The sequence below is a fragment of the Etheostoma spectabile genome, chromosome 24 (genome assembly GCF_008692095.1).
Source record: "Etheostoma spectabile isolate EspeVRDwgs_2016 chromosome 24, UIUC_Espe_1.0, whole genome shotgun sequence".
NCBI classification, from domain to species: Eukaryota; Metazoa; Chordata; class Actinopteri; order Perciformes; family Percidae; genus Etheostoma; species Etheostoma spectabile.
This window is the reverse complement of record NC_045756.1, coordinates 805,245-826,816: the sequence shown is the minus strand read 5'-3', so window position 1 is coordinate 826,816 and position 21,572 is coordinate 805,245. Positions and strand designations below refer to the sequence as shown.

General features: G+C 42.2%; 3 protein-coding genes across 6 annotated transcripts in view; all 3 read right to left on the bottom strand.

Moving 5' to 3' along the window:
* Positions 1-5,149, bottom strand: part of LOC116673732 (zinc finger protein 513) — a 10,838-nt gene extending 5,689 nt beyond the window's left edge. The window contains exons 1-4 of one of the 2 annotated variants that reach the window (XM_032505963.1): positions 5,002-5,149; positions 4,498-4,751; positions 1,570-1,692; positions 398-532 (exon numbers count right to left, since the gene is read on the bottom strand). In XM_032505963.1, coding sequence (XP_032361854.1) covers positions 398-532; positions 1,570-1,692; positions 4,498-4,537 — 298 coding nt within the window. In that variant the 5' untranslated portion in view covers positions 4,538-4,751; positions 5,002-5,149. Of the gene's footprint in view, positions 1-397; positions 533-1,569; positions 1,693-4,497; positions 4,752-4,850 lie in introns of both variants that reach the window. The other variant, XM_032505964.1, reaches the window with a different exon arrangement.
* Positions 5,150-6,572: 1,423 nt separating this feature from the next.
* dusp27 (dual specificity phosphatase 27) overlaps positions 6,573-21,572 on the bottom strand; it is a 16,685-nt gene continuing 1,685 nt past the window's right edge. The window contains exons 2-7 of one of the 2 annotated variants that reach the window (XR_004327872.1): positions 21,275-21,443; positions 21,039-21,157; positions 17,360-17,591; positions 16,002-16,219; positions 11,895-14,760; positions 6,573-6,586 (exon numbers count right to left, since the gene is read on the bottom strand). Coding sequence is in view for 1 of the 2 variants with exons in the window: in XM_032505955.1 (XP_032361846.1) it covers positions 11,993-14,760; positions 16,002-16,219; positions 17,360-17,591; positions 21,039-21,157; positions 21,275-21,426 (3,489 nt within the window). In the remaining variant the exon portion in view is untranslated. Of the gene's footprint in view, positions 6,587-11,608; positions 14,761-16,001; positions 16,220-17,359; positions 17,592-21,038; positions 21,158-21,274; positions 21,444-21,572 lie in introns of those variants that run through there. The other variant, XM_032505955.1, reaches the window with a different exon arrangement.
* LOC116673728 (golgin subfamily A member 6-like protein 22) lies at positions 6,595-10,508 on the bottom strand. Of its 2 annotated transcripts, XM_032505958.1 has the most exons (3): positions 8,748-10,505; positions 8,402-8,654; positions 6,595-7,319 (listed from the first exon to the last, which is right to left on the bottom strand). In XM_032505958.1, the coding sequence occupies exons 1-3, from the start codon at positions 10,326-10,328 to the stop codon at positions 6,982-6,984; spliced, it is 2,172 nt and encodes a 723-aa protein (XP_032361849.1). In that variant the 5' UTR covers positions 10,329-10,505; the 3' UTR covers positions 6,595-6,981. The 2 variants fall into 2 exon arrangements, with proteins under 2 accessions (XP_032361849.1, XP_032361848.1); XM_032505957.1 differs by having other exon boundaries at positions 8,402-10,508.

The window sequence follows — 21,572 nt, the reverse complement described above, 5'->3', positions numbered from 1 at the left end:
ATTTCAAATCATTTGCAGCTTTATTCAAACAGTGACTGACCAACGAACATCAGAATAACTTTGTTCATTATACTCTTCTAGTCCTGCAGTGGTCAATTAATCTATTTCTGTAAAACAGAGTTACCTTTGACACGACTCCTTATTTGTGAGACACTCCTAACAGCTTACACATTTTAATCTATTCCTGCACCCTAGTGTCCATGGTTCACTGCATTTTAACTTTTACATGCTTAAATATCAACCTATCAGAGATCTTAAAATTAACATTGAATAGAACTAATTTTGACCTGACAGAAGCCGAATTGTCTGAGGACATTTTTACAAAACTTCACCCTCTACATTTCTGTCTTGGTGGTTTTCTTTTATATATTTCCTAAAGAAAAACAAAGTCAGTTACCCAGATCTAAACCTGCTCCCAGAGGAGAGTCTCCCAGAAGTTGACCACATCCTTTACATGAGAGGAAAGCTGGGAAGGTGGAGTCTGTTGGTGCTGAAGGGTCGTCCTCCACACTCAGAGAGAACACCGTCATACCTGAAGAACACAAGAAATAAAAAAAACCTTCATATATGGAAATAAAGGTGCTTTGCTGACACAAATTCAGCGATTTTTCTCATCCAAACTGACAAAACATATTCCTAATGTGGACGTATGAAAATTTAAGACAAACATGGTTAACATTTTAAATAAAACACTTACAGAGCAGGTCTGACAGAAGCCTAGGAGGGGTATGAACAGTTTGCTCTTGTATTTGTTTAACAAGGCATGTCAGCTTTGGCAAGACTCTACAGTTTGCTTTAATTCACAAATGACTTTGGAGGAACATGGTTATCAAACTATTCTTTTAAAGTCAGGTGCTTTTAGTTTTAAGTCTTAAAACCTTCCTATGTGTTGGCATTTTAAACTGTGGTCAATAAATGAGGACTATGGTTAACTTCTCCTCAGATCTCTGCGGGGGAAATCCAGACAGCGAGATAGACTATCTGTCCAATCTGAGTTTTCCAGAACCCTTTACGGCATAATGTGTTATACTGGAATTTGTGAAATCCATGAACTTTTCTCATTACAAACAATAACAGAGAATGGAAACCATTTCAGATACGTAGCTACCTATGGTTGTTTAGCTGCTAACGTTAGCTCAAAACACCGTTCAACTGACAGCCTTTGTTGTGTTTGATGCTAACTTGCAGCTAAGCTAGCAGTGAACCAACTTTGTTATGTAGGTCCATTGTAGGTCTAACCCTTCCAGCTGGAGAGCGTGTGGCGGCGCTTTAAATAGCTGCGGCACGGAGGCTTGCTCCATTAAAAGCATCATATCACTGTGTACCAGTGCACGCGTGACAAATAAAGCTATCTGTATTTTTCCTGTGTTGACAATACAGAAGTCTCTCGTTAGCATCTTACATGCTACTTGTTGCAAAGTGACTAATGTGTAACTCACATCTGCACTCGTGACTCACATCGGGTAGTGACATGGAGAAGCCAGACTCTCCTCCATCGCGCTTTGCAGGAGCTTCTGGCAAAGCGACTATCTGCTATTTAACGTAGGATCCAATGTGTGTGTGACTGACCTGACTCTCTATCCAGTCCCATGATCTCCGAGTCTCCAAACTCCAGCTCTCCACTCAGCAGGAAGTCGCTCTCCAGAACCAGGCAGCCCGGCTCACACACCACCGCCCCGTCCTCCAACTCCACTGAACACAAATATTTCTCATGATTACTCGTTTTAAAACTTACTTCCAAACCCTTTAACTAAGCAGTTAATACAAACTAAAATCAAGCAAGTTGCAACTTTGGTGTCTGCTTTACTATTTAACGCCCTAAAACATATTTAATCACAGTTTTTGGTCAAATTGTTTATATTAGCACCGGATACAGACACTGAACATGCGGTCTACTTTGAATGCAACTACTTTATAAACCACATTTTTATTTCCTGTAAACTGAAAGAAGCTTTATATATATATTTTCATATTTCATGCCCTCTTTGTAACCAAGTAACACAAGCTGGACACTTGGCAGCCAAACTGGTAATTAGGGCCCGAGCTCCAACAGCAGCAAACGCCCATTTGAAACTGAAGGAATTATTATTATTCCTCTGGCAAATGAATCAACTTTTTGTGGGGCTTAACATACTCAAAAACTCACCGAATTCTGGAGAAAACCTACGAATTTTATGAGTTTGGGGAATAGGCGCAACACCAAAAAAAATGGATCACCGATCATGGAGAGAGTAAAGTGGGGAGAAGACAACAGACAAGTAGAGGAAGTCAGTGAGGATGAGATAAATGCGGAAGAGGAAGAGTTGGAGGGTGAGGAATGAGGCTCAGGGAGCCAGGAAAAGGAAGAGGAAGAAGGGATAAGAGGCAGAACAAAGCCCTGATGACCCATGCCGCTTTCATGCATTCAACTGTTTTATACAGTTTATGGTTTGGACACTTTTTGCCAATAAGCTTTGTTGACAACTAGTGATATTGTAGAGAATAACTAGTTACAATAATGAAAATAACAACAAACATGGCTGAAGCAAGGGTCCAAATAACCCTTAAACCTTGAGAAAGTTTGTAACTTTCAGAAGCCCATAATGCCCACGTTATGGGTGTTTAGAGGGGCAAACCTAGTCGCTCTTAAGCGCTTGTTTTCCATTCTGCACACAACTACTTCTGTCACTTTTCGCAAGAATAAACTCTTGCAACACCATAACTGCATGTGAAAAAAAGTCTGCATTGTTATCCCCATTTTTATGACTCATCATGTCTCCTTCCTCTTCATAATGGCAGTGAGAAATATAACTTTTTGTCTTTCTCATGGCCAATATTTACTCATTTTAACTGCGTGAGATGCTGCCTCTTGAATTGTTTTGTGTCCAAACTATTGATATAGTCCAGTGTTTAACTGTGAAAACTTTACGTATTCTGACTATGCTACTTAAAGTTAGTTTTAGTCAGACTTTGAATAAAACTACTGTCTCTGACTGAAGTCTTTTTTTAATTAAGAAGCTTGTTAAGACTTATACATGATCAAGAAATTGCCGTTCAGGAAATAAATAACTGAGGAAAGTAAGTTTCTCTAATCCTCGTCTCCGATTTTCATACACCTGAAGTTTAGGAAAACTTCTTACTGAAGAAAGCTGCCTGAGCTGGTTCGTTAAGTGCATGTTTACACATGTTATTTATGAGAAAGGCGTTGCTGAGACACCATGAGATGAAACCCAGAGCTCAGACAATGGAGACCAAATTAAAAGAGAAAAACAAGATTATCCCAAAGTAGCCAGGTGAAAAAAAGCACATGTAAAAAAAAGAAGGGACTCATAGAGAGAAGTCAAACCGGAAGTGACGAAAGAAAGAAAGAAAGAAAGGAAGGAAGAGGAGAGGAGAGGAGAGGAGGGAGAACTGAGGGGTCAGGTACGGGCCTGTGAAGAGGAAGTGGAGACAGGAAGCAGAGAGGAGGAAGAGAGGAAGCTTAACTTGGCCAAAACATTCAGAATGAGATAACACACACAAACACATCTACTTAAAAAAGGACGACATTTCGGCCAGAAAGTGTTGCTTCTGTCACATGGACGTCTGATTCTCCTCTATCCATAACTACGTGGTATTTACAAATTAAGAACTGTGTGTCTTTAGAAAATATAACATAACCCAGAAAAGATTCTACACCTTTATTAAAAGGTGGCAGCCCAATCTAGATTATGTGGATACTGTGATATTGCAATGTAACTAACCTCAAAACATTGTATACTGGAGCATCCTTTTGGGGATGGAGGGTTGTTTGTCTGCGTTTGTTCTTGTTAACGGAAAAATTTAAATAAAGTACTCCAAAAAAAAGACAACACTTTATGGAAATGCATGTAGAGCAATGGGAGCCAGACCCTCTTGTTGGGCATATGTGGTCCACCGCCGACTGTAAATATATATTTTGTATTATTGGTTTTAAGGGGAAAAGTATTAAGGGGATTTTTACAGTTTGTTTGGGATGTTCCACTGTTTTTAAATGCAACATCTTTCCAAAAGCTATGGGTAGTCGTGGTAAATAAGCGACATTTCAATACTGACCAAAATAATTGTTTATTTCCCCATAATCAAGCAGCCCAATTTGTTCTTATTTCACTCTTTAGGTCATGATCTCTAGGTTTGTGCTCCTTTGCTTTGCACCTACCTCTCCATGGACGTGTATGGAATCTGCCAAATAATCATAAATGGATGATCTTTTAATGCCGCTTTAATGATGTTGAAAGAAAATGGAATAGATGCAAAATATATAGAATAAAAGGACAACACATTTTTTATTTTAAGAGTCTTCCTCTGTGTCAATGTCTACATGTGAGACCAGTTGGGCTTACTCTTTCCTGGGCTACACATCGAGTCTAAACTCACAAGAACAAAAAACATAGGTATATAAAAGTGGACTTTACATGGACAGAGACACTTCCTTAAAATGTGGTTGATTGTGAAGAGAAAAGCAGCTCATTAGGTGCAGGACAGCGGGTTAAAACTCACGCTTCACCGGCTGGGGGTTGGATTGTTTCCTCCGCGGCATCTTCGCCTCTTGTGGTCCCGGATCCTGGTCTGGTTTTGGGGCGACACCACACACACAGTGGGCTCAAGTCCGTCCGTGCGTCCGCCAGCCAAGCAGCCAGCTAACTGCATGTCATCATCATCCTCATCATCATCGTCTCCTTCCTCTTCCTCTTCCTCCAACGGACAGTAACGTTAGCCGCGGAGGTGTCATCACTTCCAACTGACGTTACTGCCTAAAAAAACGACACCGGTACCGATTAGAAAACGGCTTTTTAAAGGCCAATACATCTCAAAAATACACGAATGTAACGATAAAGTAACATTAAACACACCTAACATTGTGACTCAGTATTTGTTGTTGTTCTGCAGTAAATAGACGGAGCCATTTTGTTAGCCACCTAGCTAGCTGGTCAAAATAAAACCGTTTAAACTAGAAACTTAGAATATAAATTACACTTATAAATATCACTGCGCTGAACACACCTGCGACAAAGTCCACAAATACACTGTCGTCGACAAAATGTCGCTAACTGGTTAATAAATGTGTCTTTTGTGGCCAAACGCACAATCCACCGCTGATAGACGCCGGGTCCAGGCTCCAGGTGACGTCAGCTAAAGGAGCAGAGGATTGTGGGTTTTGTAGTCTCTTGTCAATAACATGTCCGATTCTGCTTCAGGAGCAATTTGTGTTAAAGACCTTTTGCAATTAGCATTATTTTTTTTAATGTAAAATACGTATATTGAATTTTACTGTATGTGAATTAACTGTTGGGGATTTTAATTTATAACAAAACATTAGATGTGATAAAATATCTTAATTTGTAAAGAAACTAAAGCTGTCAGATAAATGTAGTGGAGAAGAGAAAGTGTCGTCTTCTTGCTTTATCCTCTACCTCTTGTTCTAACACCTGCTCTTCCCCTCTTTTATCATCTTTTCTTTTTTCTTCTCTACATTTCCCTTCACTTTTTTGTCCTTTTCCTACTTTCCTTTCTCCGTCATTTCTGCCCTTATCCTCCTAATTTCTGCCTTAATCTTTGTTTTCTCTCTCACAAATCTCTTCTCCCTTCTTCTTTTCTCCTAAACCTCTTCTCCCTTCTTCTTTTCTCCTAAACCTCTTCTCCCTTCTTCTTTTCAATCTTAATATCTTCCTCTATTTGAAATGAACACAGACCAACATCTTTTAACTCTTATTAGTGTGCAAAATAACGTACACAAAACCGAAATCTGTGAGGCTTAAACCCATTTATTATCATTAAATTCTATTATAAATATAATATAATAGTAATGATTATTATAGCTGTGCTGACAATGTGAGTCAGTCATAGGTTACTGCAGCTGGCCTGTATTGAAACATGTGATTTAAGAAACATGTATCCACCTGAAAAGCACTCTTAATATCTCTGAATAACACAATGCATCCAACTAACACATCCAAGTTATATTTTGAGTTTTAAAGATACAATCCCTGATTTTTTTTTTCTTTTCTTTTAAATTCATTTTTTATCATTTATAGCCCTGAAATCCAAATTCCCTCCCAAATAACAATTAAAATCTGTGTAGTTTTAAAACAGCAGCACAAAGCTGAGAAGAAATTGCAGTGTTCTGGGAAGCTATTTAGCAGTTTATCTTCACTGCAACACATAACGATGCAAGCTATTTTTTAAGCAGAGTCATACTTATGTCTTGACACACTTTGACACACTTTGACACGTTTTCGTTAACTGAGAGCTCAAACCTGTGGCCTTTAGGTGCTGTACAAACAAATAAGATGTAATTAGCGCTCTTCACTCACAACATTGGAAAAGTTACATTTCAATTTCATGGTGTGCCACATGGCTCTATCCTGAGCCCACTACTTTTGTCTTTGTGTCACTACAAGCAGTTCTCATGAACAATTTGTACATATCACTATGAAAAAGTAATGCACTGTAATTCCTATGTATTCCACTATTTTATATATATATATATACATATATATATATTCCACCTGCAGAAAACACTTTCACCCATGAAACACGTGTGCATACCCAGGGGTAGCCTACTGTTAAACACAATCTGTTTTCCAAACTTAACTAGTCATTTTGGTGCCTTGACTTAACTGTTGTCGCTTCCTAACGCTCACTTTTTATCGGCTAAACTTAACTGCCACGCGCCCTGTAATGACTGACAGCTCATGGGGCTCTGTGCTCGGTTTAAAGTCACTTTTTGTCGACTTAACTCAATTTTCCCGGCTAAATGTAACCGTGAAGACCGCCTGCTGAACTTAACTTTCCTGTGGTTGTCACGTGACCAGCCGGCAGTCGCAGATAATAGGAATTGTTGTACACAACCTTTTGTTTGATATCACACAAACCCGTTCATGAGAATGCGTTGGTGACCACTAGGTGTTGCCATCCTCAAGCACAAGAACCCAAAAAAGCCATCAGAAATACACCCGTTGACACTATTTAGGGTTGGTTGGATCATGAGTCCATCATGGCCTCGAACTCATCGATCCTCTGCCGGGTGTTTCCTCTACGGATCCTCCTGTAGGACACAGTTTTGTACAATGTCGTCGCGCGGCTGCTGCTGCTGTTGTTCTTCTTCTTCTTCTTCTTCTCTGCTGCGTCCGCCTCGCCGTTCACATTGTTTTCACCTCCTTCTTCTTTGTCTCCTTTGTCCCCCTTCACGTCCATCGCAGGGCTTCCTGTGCTGGACGAGTTTCGGGTCGGACCGAGCGCTTTGCTTTCTCGTCCGGCCGTTAACGACGACTCAGCGGCTGCGTCCATCAACGTCACTTCTTTCTGCTCCAGCCTGCAACCTGATGCAGCGGAAAATGTTATCTGTCTATTTTGTTTAATTAAAATACTCTTTAAAAAGGTTAAAGCATGATATGAAGTGATTTAATTGGCTCCGTGGAGCTCTTTCCATTATCGTTTGCTTTGGCAATAGAGTGAGTGTCATCTTTGTGGAATTTTAATTGGATTTTAACGAATGAATCATCTCTCTGACCTCAATCTCCACTGTGAGTAATTGTGCTTCCAGCCAATCACGGCTCTAGTTATGTAAACTCTTTTCAGACTGCAAACTCTAAATCAAAATGAACAACTTTCAGCAGATATTTAAACACTTACAGACACTAATAACTTAAAGTTAAGGAATTAAAAACAAGTGAAAGCAGAGGGGGAAATAGTGTTATTGCTTTTGTGCATTTAAATTACTTTTGTTGGCTATTCTGTCTATTTGCACTGCATTTTATACACTTAATTTGGTTTAATCTTGAACTTTTACAACCAAAGAAAACTTATCTAAAAAAAATGAAATAATTTTGATGTATTTGAATCTTTCTCATTAACTCAATTTAAATAGTTTGTCAGTTTCAAGTCAGATCAACGTCATTAAAATTGTGAAAAAAAACTTGTTGCATTTTATACACTTAATTTAGTTTAATCTTGTACTTTTACAACCACAGAAAACTTATCTAAAAAAAATTAGTTAATTTCAATGTATTTGAATCAACTAATCTTTCACATTAACTCAACTTAAATAGTTTGTCAGATCAACTTAATTTTATTAAGTTTATATTCATAAACATTTTAAAACTTTATTCATCTTAACTTTCATTTGTCTTAAACGCATTAACTTCTTGATTTAATTCTGAATTGACTTATTTACATTAAGGATTAAGTTGTATATGTATGTATATATGTATATATGTGTATATGTATGTATATATTTATACACATATACATATATATAGAGGGCCTATATTAATAAGTTAAGTCTACTCAAAATATTAAGGTAACCTGTTGAAACCATTTAAAGCTGAAACCCGAAAGCTTTTCCTAAAACCGAACCCCATCCCAAAGTGTCACGGATCACGGCTTTAAGAATCTGGATTACCTGTCCGTGGTCCCGGTTTAGGATCTCGGATGTCGTCGTCAGCTCGATGTCGTCCAGGAGACGCCGTCGGCAACGGCGTTTCGGGTCGCGCTCCCTCGTCCGAACTCTGTATTTCCTCCTTGTTCCGATCCAGACTCGAGTCCGGTCGTGTGAGAGGAGCTCGCTCCGTCTCCGGGTCTTTGTCCGGGCTCGGCCATGTGGGATAAATGTCCCCGTTGTGTTGGCTGGCAGCGCCCGAGCCGTTCTCCTCTTCTTCTTCTACTTCTTCTTTTCCTGTTTCTGCACCAGCATGACTCAGCGTTTTAGCCCATTCCTGAGCTGATGCAGCTGATGGAGGAATTGGTTTATAGGAATGTGATCCATCGAGCTCATTTTCTCCTTCTTCTTCCATTTCTTCTTCTTCTTCCATCTCTTCTTCTTCCATCTCTTCTTCTTCTTCCATCTCTTCTTCTTCTTCCATCTCTTCTTGTTCTCTATGAATCTTTTCTTCTTTCTCTGCCTCTCCATCTCTCTCCATCTCTTTTCCAACAATCTGTTCTTCTTCTTCTTCCATCTCTTCTTCTTTTCTATTAACCTTTTCTTCTTTCTCTGCCTCCATCACTCCTTTTCCCTCCATCTCTTCTTCTTCTTCCATCTCTTCTTCTTCTCTATGAACCTTTTCTTCTTTCTCTGCCTCTCCTTTCCCCTCCATCTCTTTTCCAACAATCTGTTGTTCTTTTTCTACTTCCTCTTCTTCTCCATCTCCATTTTCCTCTTTCTTGTTTTCTTTTCCAACAATCTGTTGTTGTCCTTTTTCTTTCTCCATCTCCTCTTCTTTCTCCACCTCCTTTTCTCCAGTATCCTCCACCTCTTCTTCTTTTTCATCATCTTGTCCACGTCCTTTTATCTTTGTCCAGCTGTCTTGTTCTTTTCTTTCATCCTCTACCTCTTCTTTTTCCTCCTTCTCTGCTCGGTCATCCTCTCTTCCCTTCTCCAAAACCTCCTTTACTTTTTCCTCCATCTCTTCCTCCTTCTCTTCTTCAACCTCGTCTTCATCATGAGTCTCCCTCTCTTTTTCTGCTCTTTTTCCATCCTTCACAACCAACTCTTTCTCTCCATCTTTTGCTCGATCATACTCATCTTCCTTTATATCCCTTAGTTTTATTTTATCCTCTATCTCTTCTTTCTGTGCTCTGTCATCCTCTCTTCCCTCCTCTAAAACCTTCTCTTCTTTTTCTTTCTGAATCTTCAACATCTTCAATCTTCTGTCTACTTCTTCTTCCTCCATTTCTTTCTCTTCTCCATCTTTTATGAGCTCATTGTCTTCTACTCTCACTACATTTCTTTGTTCTCTATCATTTTCATCATCCTGTCTTTCTGTCTCTTTATCTACTTCCTCCTCTACCTCCTCCTTCCTTCTTTCTTCCTCTTGCTCTCTTTGAGTATGTGCTTCATCTTCTTCCTCCACATTTTCTTTTTCTATCTTTGCCTCTTCTTGCGCATCCTCTACCTCTTTTTCTAACACCTGCTCTTCCCCTCTCCCATCTCTCTTTTCTTCTTGCTTCTCTACTTCAACATTTCCATCATCTTTGGCACCTTTATCGTCTTCTTTCTCTTTTTCTCCTCGTTGAAAATCTTCTTCCTCTTTACTCTCACTTATATCTGTCCAGTCTTTAACCTGTTGATCTCCTCTACCCTTCACCTTCTCCTCTTTGTCCTCCTCCATCATGTCTTCATCTTCTACCTTTGTGTCTCCTGATTGTTGAGCACCCCCCTCCTCCCCTGAAGCAGTCCCGCCAGCGTTGTCCTCCTCACTGTTGTCTTCAGACAGCATCGTGTCCTCCAAAGACAGAATATCTCCAAACAGGCCGACTGTCTGAATGATCCAAGACGCCACTGAGGTTTCCTCCAGGTCCAGACTGTCTGCAGAGGTCCACCAGCTCGCCATGACGCAGGACCGGAGGGACAACCAGCTGCACAGTTTGAGGAACCAGAATGAGAGAAGTAAACCTGCATTTGGCCCACAGCACTCGTTATGAAAGCATTCACACTCACAAAGGATTTAATTAACGCTGAATGGCAGAAACACGTCATTTCGCAATCTGGTGACCCAAAGGCCACGTATTAAAGTATTGTAATACTTTAATCTTTAAGGTATGATCTCTCTCTTGCTGCTTTACTTCTTAAAATAACCACCATGCAAACATTTCATATTGTAGGCTACTGGTGGAAGAAATACTTATTCAAAGTAAAAGCACCGACATCACAATGTTAAGTACTAAGGTTGCAACTGAAAGTCCTGCATTTGAATATTGGCTAAAGTACAGATATATAAAAAGAAAAGGGAAAAAAGATCAACATTCCCAGTGATTTATCCGACTGCGGCATGTAAAGCTTCACAATAATCTGTAATGAGTGTTACAGTCTCACGTGTTTCTTCCCATCTTTACTGCAGCACACAGCTACATTCTGCTCAAATAAACCAACTTTCTGGGAGGAAATACAAAAGGAAAAGAAGAAGTCTACAAAAAGCCTTCATTCTTAAATCATTTGAATAATCCTCTAAATGATAAAGAGCTTTGATGGTGTTTTTCTTAGTCAATAAATAACTGTCAATCACCTTAAATCCCTCCAAAGATATTAAAAGCACTTCCCCCAAAGTCCTGTAGATGGTGGTCTAACGTTTATTATTATTATTACAGCTGCTAGATTTGAGTTCAGCGTCATGCAGAGTCAATATAGTATTCGATATTGTAGATATAGTAATATCTGTCATAATAACCAAGTTAACAGAATTAGGAGTCATCTTTCCAGGTAATCATCCACCTGTTTTCTTAAGAAAGAAGGCAAGAAAGAAAGTAAAAACAAAGGCAAGAAGGAAAGAAAGAAGGCAAAAAAGAAGGAAAGAAATTGTCCAAAAAGGACATAAATATAACATGGTCTTCCTTACAGAGCCTTTTGTTGAATGCAGAAATATTTTATAGTTTATTAAAAAGTAAGAATACCTCTAGTACATTTGCTGCAGAAAACAATGAAAAATATATAAACGTTTCTCAATGAGCAGCATTTGTGCTCATGTACACAATCTAATGTATAACATCCTAAATTGTTGTAAAATTGTTTTTTTCATTTATTATTTTGTGTGTTTTTGCTGTAATTTAGTATTGTTATGGTGAGTTGTTTGATTACGTGGATCCTAATAAATGTAATGTATAAAAATGACGGGTTATCAATTGTCAAAACGTTTATTGCAATAGTAAAATAACATAACCATACAAACAGGATTTGCTTTGTTTTTCAGGAGTTTCACATCATCTTCAATGAAAATATCAGTTTTACATTCAACGTGTGCAACCAAAACCTTAATTTTGGAGTTAACTAGTTTTATAAATAACAAAGCTCTAAATATTCATCCTTATAAAGTTTAGATGCATGATGAGAAAGCAAAAGTGCTCATTTTCTCTAGAACAATAGTGCACTTGCTTTCAATAGATTTTAGGATTTGCAAGATAACATGAATGTTTTAACCTAAATTCTCCAGATTTAAAGTCCACGATGAGTTTGAGCTAGCAGACTTGACTCTTATTTCCTAAAACTGATCGGTAGTTTCCTCTAAGGGTCACCTCTGCTCTGTGATCTGGCTTCCTGCTGCACCCTCCAAGCGGTGAGCACCTCGTCGTCTTCGGCCTCGGCTGCAGCCCGAGCTCTCGCCCTCTGCCTGGTCTGGGCGATGAAGGTGGCGATGTCGTCGTCGTCGTCCTCCTCCTCCTCGTTGGCTTCCACCCTCCTACTCCTCGTCACCTGCGTCTCGCTGCTTTCATATCGCGAGCGGTGAGCAAACTTTCTCTTTGTGTTGAGGTCGTGGTAGCTCTCCGTCCCCTCGTCGCTCTCGGCGTACGTCCGCCCCACCCGGCTGGAGCTGTCGGGCTGCGAGAAACCGTTGCACGTGTTGTCACTTGACACATCCTCATGTAACCTGGACCTGTATCTGGAAGCAACGCCATAAGTTTCCTCCTCTTCGTTGTTGACAGCATAGGACGCCCTGCGGCTCGAGAAGTCAAATTCGGAAGCTGAGGCATCAAGGTCATCGTAGGGATCCTCCGATGGGCCGACGTCGGCTGCAGAGGCCGGCTTCCTCGGGGGAGGCCGGACGCTCGTCAGCCAGTCATCGATGCTGGTGTTCTTGTCTTTCTCCAGCGCAGGGTTGAGATTCAGACACCCAGAGAGGCCGAAGGTCCTCGCAGGTTTGGGCTTTTTCTTTGCTTCCTCAAGAAACTCCTCCTCCTTCTGCTTCCTCTCCTCCTCCTCGTCTTCGTCCTCCTTCGGTTTCTTTTTCTTGTAGAGCGTGCTGCGCTTGTTGTCCTCCAGGATCTTCTTCTTTTCGTAGGAGGCCATCTTGCCCCTCATCTCTGACTTCATCTCCTTGTCCATGGCGTCCAGTTTTCCCATGTCCACCTGGTCCTGGAAGAGGCTGAACAGAGGCACACTGGTGGTGGTGATCTTGTTTTTCTTGGAGCCCAGAGAGGAGCCGATCGTGGATCCCAGAGCAGAGCTTCTTCCAGTGAGACCAGAGGCGCTGCTTGACCCAGTAGCTGAGAGGACTGACGCTGCCCTGCCTCGCCCCTGTGACAGAGCGCTGGAATAGGAAGCGCCGCTCAACAAGGACGCTTTGTCATCATCCAGGCCTCGGCCTGACACCAAGCTTGCCGCACCGCCAAAGCTAAGCTCCGATCCAGCGCGTGACGGAGGAGGCAGGCTCATCTCACTTTGCTTCTGCTTGATGGTTTCAGAGACGACATTAGCGATCCAGTTTTGAATGCTGGCCAGATTGACCATGGGTTCACCTCCGGGGCCCTGCACAGGAGGAACTGGGAGGATCGGAGGAACCAGCGTCATGGGATTCACACACTGTGCTGATCTCAAGCTGCGAGCCTGAGACACTGAGGACATAACAGACGACCTGCCGCTCATCATGGACATGTTGTCATCATTGGTGACACTTGGCGGGCCCGTGACGCCGGCGCCAGCCCAGAAGGCGGAGAGAGGGATCGTCCCACCACTGACGCAGCTCTCGTTCTCCCAGCCACATATGGACTGACTCTCTTCTAAGTTCTTCTTTGAGCGCTCCAGGATCTCCTCGCGTCTTTGCCTCCGTTTTACCGTCGCAGAGTCCTCACCTCGACTCATCTCCAAGATCTCATCCGTGTTCTCCTCACCGAGGCGCTTCTGCTGCCTCAGCTTCCACGCCTGGTACGCCGTCAGGTTGACATCTTGGAAGGACGGCGTCTTGGCTTCTCCCTCGCCGTCCCCTTTATCTCCATCTCCCACGGAACTCTTCTCGCCGTCCTCTCGGTCTTTCTTGTTCCAGCCAAAGTGGATCCTCTTGACGCGCCAGCGCTCCAGAGCCGTCATCTTCTCCTTGTTCTTCTGGCAGAAGTTGTACATGGAGCCGGTGTCGGAGAGGATGCTCTCCACATCGTCATCAATCTTCTTCTTCCCGCCTTCGGTTGCGGTGCTCTCGCTGCCTTCGTCGTCCTCCTTCTTGTGGTAGCGAGCGGCGGCTTGTTCCTCGATTTCCCTCAACCGCTGCTTCCAGAGATCGGAGTAACTTGTGCAGCTGGAGGTGGACATTGCGTCGGACTGTGGACGTCTGATGCGACGCTTCAACCGCTCTTTCACAGCTCGTACGTCCTCGCTGGTGACGCTCTCAATGTCTGCGTCTACACGTTCCTTTGTCTGCCTTGCTCGGCCCTCTGCGAGAGATTCCTCCTCCTCTCCATCGCTGTTCAGCTGCGCCTCCCACCAGTCGTCGTTCTGGTATTTCTCGTTCTTCTTCTGCCACTCGCGGATCATGCTGTCGAGACCGTCATCATCATCGCTGTCTTCTCCGCCCTTTTGCTCAGGTAGTGCAATCTCTTCCTGAATGCGGCTCGGCCCCTGGCTGTCCTGCCCATTCTGCGCTCTTGTCAATCCGCTCCGGAGCGCTGCAGCTGCCGCGGAGGAGGCGACGCTGCTCATCACGCTTTCTCCATCCTCCTCCTCCTCCATCATGATGGAGTGCGCTTTCACCTCGATCATACTCTGCTCTTCCTCTTTATCGGTATCCTCATCCTCGTCCTCACCAAAGATGCGAGCGCGTGCGCATGCATCGATGACGGAGCACTGGCTGAGCGTTTCGTCGTCGTCGTCGCGCTCCTCCATCAGGGTCTCGTTGAGATTTCTCAACTGCTTCAGGAAGCCTTCGTTGGGGTTGATGGCGCGCTTCTTCCTCATGGACGTCAGCGCCTCCATTATGGTCATGTGCTGGAAGATCATCAGGTAGGACGCCACCAGGACAGCGGCGCGGCTGACGCCCATCATGGAGACCACCAGAACCTTTCCTGCAAGACAAAACTGTTGATTATAACCGGACCAATTTATATTTGATTTTTAAATTAACGTTTACGCAGATATTTAGCACGACGAAGTCAGTCATAAGTGTGCTTATTACAACGAACTTTAGCATAACATGTATTAAATGTTTAAACATAACTTATACATGCTAATATATTTAAATGAAATCGTACCCTTTTTGTAGCTGTGTGAGATTTATTGTCCTCATTTGGTAATTTCAAAGAAACTAAACTAAAATAGAAACTACACTAAAATAGGCTTAAATACGGATTTATTCAGACTCTTATTGTGAAAAGCAAAACACTCAACAGAAGTTGAAAATACAATATTAGATCTAAATTTGATTATTAATTAGTGCATACATCTAGGAATGAATTAAATGTCTTCTGTAGAAGTCAAAGTTGTGGCGTGTTTACATAATTTGATTCAACAGGTAAACAATATCTTGCTGAATGAGCTGCAGCGGCCATGAGTAAGAGACAACACTGTTTACATGATCCTCGTCCCGGAGTCACAGATGTTCTCTGTGTGCTCCTGAAAACACTTCTCAGAAACCCTGATGCTGTCGAGACCTTCCGGGTTATCTGTCGGGGATCTCTTTTAAGAAATGTGCTTTCTTGAATAAATCAATGAATGAAACCCTTGTGAAATGCAGCGCAGAAAACTCCACAGCGATGACGACATAAGTCAAGAGTCTTCTTTATTTCATCCTGGAATCTGGAGAAATTTCTTAGTAGAAGTAATATGTCATGTCCCCATGCACCTTGGTAGCCAGGCGCATTATTTTGCAACAGTGGAAATCAGAGACCAGCCCCCCCTTTTAGCAATGACTGAGTTGGGGAACATACTGTACTACACATGGAAAGGCTCCGATATAAGATGTCCAACAAAGAAAGAATTTTTTTCCAAATATGGCATCCTCTGTTGGTCAAGTGGTCGGAGGTGCGTGAGACAAATAACAGCCAGAGTGACACCACTTGCACTTCAGCTTCTCTCTTCCCTTTTCCCCTCAATTTTCCCTGTGCACTATTTTGACTGTCACCATTTAATCTTTCCTCTCAGCTTTATTTATTCTTATTTTACTTTATATGTTTTGTTTGTTGGTTTTTTTCTTTGGCTGGGTGGGGACTGGGGTAGCTTAGGCCTTTATGGTTCATGTTGTGTTGTTTAAACTTTCAGGAAACCCTGAGGAAAGACTGTATAATCCTGTCTTTTTGTCACATCTCACCCTTGTGTGTCAGCAGAGCGTCGTCCAAGAACTCGGCGGTGGGCCTGAAGTGCAGCGAGATATCGACGTCGGGGAAGTCGTCCACCTCGATGCCCATGTACTGGATGTTCATGCCGGCGTAGAAAGTCTCGCTAGTGTACACCCCCGTGCCGTGGGCCGCGTTGAGGATGTGTGTGATGCCCATTCGCTTCAGACGAGCCTTGTTGACCGCAACGGATCTGAAAAAACAATCCAGTCCGGTCTTATTAGATATGGTTTACACATCAAGACTTAATATTGAATGAATAAAACACAACTTCACACAATTAAATTACAATCAAACTTAAATGTTAAGGCTCTTGTTGATGTTTTTCCTGCATAAAAAGGATATTAGAAGGAATCAAATGTGAAAACCAAGCATGGATGTTCATTTTTGTGCATGCACACATCAGTCAAGGTTCACTTAACTTGTTCTGAAGCTTTCAACCCAAAAACATTGTCTCCAAACTTTAGAGTGAGCAAAACAAGTGAGAAAACTTCCTCCACGGATGGCTGAAAGCTGCAGAACATGCAAGTAAGTTAGGGTGACCAGACGTCCCCGGTTTCCGGGGACTGACCCCGGTTTTGGTGACCTGTCCCCGGCTGGATCTGTCCCCGGAAATGTCCCCGGTTTTCACTGAGACTGACAGACCCGAAATTGGAAATGAAAGAAAGAAAACACAGACCAAACGGAGCCAATAGTCACACTTTTATGTTTTAAAAAAGGATCTTAATCTTTAACAGAAAGGTCGACATCCTTAGAAATCCTTTTCATGATAATGTCAGACACTTATATAATATTAATCTGAGTCTGTCAGCAGCAAAACAAGCATTTTTATGAATGCAAATACAAGCTGGACAATTATCCTATTGGTTTACATTGGAGCTTGTTTCTCTGACCGACTGCAGAGATCTCGTTTAATACTGAATCAATGTAAAAGGAAAATATTTCCTCAATAGTTTTTATTGTATCAGATACTCAACAAGCTGTTGCAGAAACAAGCCTGAAGCAATAAAGCAAAAGCTGTCAGATAAATGTAGTTCAGTAACATTACAACATTCCCCTCTGAGGTGTATGGAGTACAGTATGAAGTAGCAGCAGGGGGGGGGGGTCTAGGATCAGACCTTTGGGGGGCTCAGCCCCTAATAAGAACAGCTCTAGGTCTAGTTTCCCTGTTTTAAGTTTTACTAAAATAAAAACATGACGTGTTTTGGAGGTATTTACACTTCTGAGCTGAAAATGTTCCCGGATTTTGTCTGAGAAATCTGGTCCCCTTACTGTAAGTGGACATTTAGTTCTTATAAAGCAGGATGCAGTCTGCTTCCTGATCTGGACTCACTTCTCGGCTATGAAGATGTTGGGCCACACCTCGTCCACGGGGTTGCTGGCAGCCTCCTTCCGGTCCTGCACCATGGCCCTCTGGATGTCCAGCACACACGGGGTGTTGTAGGGGCTGCGGTCGTCTATCATGTCCTTCACCCGGTTGTAGAGGTCTTCCACCATCAGCTGCTCGGCGGATTCCAGCATGGACTCTGAGACGGACTCGGCCCGCACGCCGCGAGGCGGCAGCTCTGAGGAGGAAAGACAGGAACAAGATCAGGGTGAAGAACGGTGAAGAAGCTCCATCCTGCTAAGCTCTGCTACATCCTGCTACATCCTGCTACGCTCTGCTGTGCCCTGCTACATCCTGCTAAGCTCTGCTACATCCTGCTACATCCTGCTACATCCTGCTACATCCTGCTTCGCTCTGCGGTGCCCTGCTACATCCTGCTAAGCTCTGTGGTGCCCTGCTACATCCTGCTACATCCTGCTACATCCTGCTAAGCTCTGCTACATCCTGCTACGCTCTGCGGTGCCCTGCTACATCCTGCTAAGCTTTGCGGCCCTGCTACATCCTGCTACATCCTGCTACGCTCTGCGGTGCCCTGCTACGCTCTGCTGGGCCCTGCTACATCCTGTTACATCCTGCTATGCTCTGCTTTGCCATGAACTACTACAAATGACAATTTTTAGTCACTGTTCCATTATCTTTTACTGTGACTGTTATTGCAACTATTCATCTCAAAATTGTAGGAAAAATATTTTACTTCACGCAGAAGAGGCTATTTACAGTCACAAGTTGAGATCAAGATATTATTTGACCCCTCTCACACACAATCGCTGTTGTCACACAGTTGTTGGGGGTTGCAAACACAAACAATTGAGCTTGTGTCACATTTTGACCTGAGAAAAATTTGGAAACTTTTACAGTTTCAGCTATTAAAGGAAGAAAGGTCTGTGTGATTAAATAGTCAACACAAAGACCTAGAAGACTTAATATAATGAATATATTAATATAATAACTAAAGGTCCAATAAGTAGCTTTGAGATCAGCAGCAGATCTCATTACCCTTCTGAGCAGCTTTAGATCTTCACTTTTGAGTTTTTTTAATGAAAAAACCCTCTTAAATCTGCTCATAAATGAGACAAAACCTCGTTCACCCCTCATAGCAACCATGCACCGAGCTATTTGACACATGTTGCTCTGTTCCTATGCATGAATACATATGCATGAATACATATGCATGAATATGTCATAATGATGTGGCTGTTCATTATGTGCTGCACACTCACTGTCATCCTACAGGACAAACTGCACATACAATTCATTATCCATTCAATTCATAAGCCAATTCAACCATCACCATCATTATACCAACAAGAAAGAAAGTATAACACGTCCAAAAACATATTCCAGTACAAGAAGAGAGGGAAATAAGACTGTACTGAAATGTAAAAAGAAATCAGAACAAAGACAGTAAACAAAAATCCAATGTGTTGCTAAAAACCCCCAGATATTCCCTGCTCTCAACCAGACTTAAAAATAAAACAATCACAGTAAATAATGTAATAGGAGTGCATTTTAAATCGTCCCTGATCTCTCTGAATGCTGCAAAGCTGCACACGAAAACAAAATCCCCATTAGAGCATCAGCGTTGTCCCTGCAGATGAAACATGCATCGTCCATTAAAGCTGCCACTAGAGTAACGCAGCTGCTCGGAGATCCGTCGTACGAGCTAATTTACTCAATCAGCCCGGCCGTCGCTCCTCTGTCGAGAACGCCTCCGCGCGGTAATGAGCCGACGGGATGCGAAGTGGATTCGCTGTAATTGAAGAGTGCTTATCCAAATTAGAGTCCTTGAATGTGGACTCAGAAATCGCGAATGCTTCCCCTCTCCTGCACATTTTCTCACACAAAGCCTTGCACGCTTCATTTAGACAGATACAAACACATAACACAAAAACAAAGTGAAATAAAGTCTTTGGATTAGATTTTGAGACAGTGAAGCTCTATGAAACAGGACCAGAACATGAAGCTGTGTTGCAGGACCTGCATGTTTCTCCTCTCCTCTGGGATAGGAAGCTGAATATCTTTGAGTTTTAACCCAAACAAGACATTTGAGGACGTCGTCTTTGGCTTTGGGAAACACGGATCCACATTTTCTGACTTTTTAGACATCGAACAACGATTGAATTAATCCAGAAAATAATCCAAAGAGTAATTGACAATGAAAAGAAGCCCTACTGATTTGATGCTTTAGTTCAAATCATCAATTAAATTAGCATCATTTTGCAAGCCCAGGGCCACTGACTCATAAACTAATAAAACATTGACTTTAGATCAGCAGTCTTGACATCATGTGAGATTTTATTCCTCCAAATCACCCTACAACAACATTAGCTGTTTTGTGCAATAACACCGGCTTAAAATTTGTGCAATACTCCTTAATTATGTAAATACTGAATCATAAAATTCCTTTAACTATGTAAACACCGTGCATATCCACACTCCTAATTTGTCTTTATTTATATTTCTACTCTGATATTTATATACTTTGTGCAACTGTACCACAGAATCTCCTTTTGGGGATCAATAAAGTATTCCTGATTCTGGTTAAAGGGGGTCTGGCTAGTCCACATACAGAAGGATTTGGGGATGTTCTGGTTTAACGGCATTTCTTTAAACCAATCAGAATCGACATGGGCGGTGCTAAACTCTGCACAGAGCCGCGGGAAAATCCTGCGAGTAAAAACTCAGATTGGACAGATAGTCTAGCTAGTGGTCTGGATTTACCCTGCAAAGACCTGAGGACCAGGTCACCATAGTCCCATGGCGCCATTTTAAAGCTACAAAGCCATCATCTGCCGTTAGCATCCCAGTGACAACATTAACATAGACACAGGCTAATTACTGCTAACTAACATGCTAGTTAACATTAACATAGACAGAGGCTAATAACTGCTAACATGCTAGTTAACATTAACATAGGCAAAGGTAATTACTGCTAACTACATGCTAGTTAACATTACATAGACACAGGCTAATTACTGCTAACTAACATGCTAGTTAACTTAACATAGACACAGGCTAATTACTGCTAACTAACATGCTAGTTAACTAACATAGGCAAAGGCTAATTACTGCTAACTAACATGCTAGTTAACATTAACATAGACACAGGCTAATTACTGCTAACTAACATGCTAGTTAACATTAACATAGACACGGGATAATTACTGCTAACTAACATGCTAGTTAACGTTTGTAACTAAACCTAAACAGCTGATGGAAGTCCAAACTGTCTGCACGCTTTTCCTGACAATACGGTGATTTGTCGCGTGGTTATGACGCAATCGTTAGCCTATTTTTACAACAACGTCTGCTAAGGAGCCATAACGTGAGCTACAAGCTAACGGAGCCTTTTATACACTGTGGTGTTTCTTAAGAAATAAACAACGGACAAAAAGAGTCTTTAAACGCTTCACATGTAAAGTTATTCACTGTCAAAGTGGCGCCAAAATGAATGGCAGTCAAAGGGATGCTAACCCCAGGTGATGGCTTCGTAGCATTAAAATGGCGCCATGGGAGCTACGCTTACAGAGGAGAGGCTGACCCCTCTTGGGCGTTTCCTCTCTTACTGGGTCTTTTTTTATACATCCCAGAATGCATCTGTGGTGAGATTAAACTCTGTACTCACCCTCGTTGATGATCTTCTTGGCGGCGATGGCGGAGGAGAGGTGGATGGGCTCCATGAAGATGCTGGCCGCGTCGGAGCCGGAGATCGTGGAGAACCTGGACTCCGAGGCCATGGAGAAACTTTAAAAAGAGAGAGAGGAGGAAACTGATTAAATCCTCAAATCTGCCTTTTTTCACATTAACAACAACAACATTTATTTATTACCTGACAACGTCATACGTAGAGAATACGCGTACCTGGGCGACGGGCAGCGGAGGTAATGACCCTGCACCTCTCGGACACTCCTCTCCTCCTCCTCCTCCCCCCCCTCTTCCTCCTCCTCCTCCTCCTCTTCTCCATCAGGAACCTTCTGATCACGCTGCTCCCCGCTCTGATTGGGCGACGCCATGGCAACCAAGATCCCTCCTTCCATTGATAAAACAAAAACAAAAAAACTCTTTAATTTATTAAATTACATTACCTGTGTTTATTCCATTTAAAGAACAAAAGGGCATTTTAGGCCTTTATGAGATAGGACAGCTGAAGACAGGAAGG

Excerpts from the sequence above, each read along its gene's own strand:
- LOC116673728 (XM_032505957.1), bottom strand. The coding sequence starts at position 10,328 with ATGGCGAGCTGGTGGACCTCTGCAGACAGTCTGGACCTGGAGGAAACC. Across the intron at positions 7,320-8,401 it reads TAAACCGGGACCACGGACAG|GTTGCAGGCTGGAGCAGAAA; the intron begins GTAATCCAGATT and ends CCGCTGCATCAG.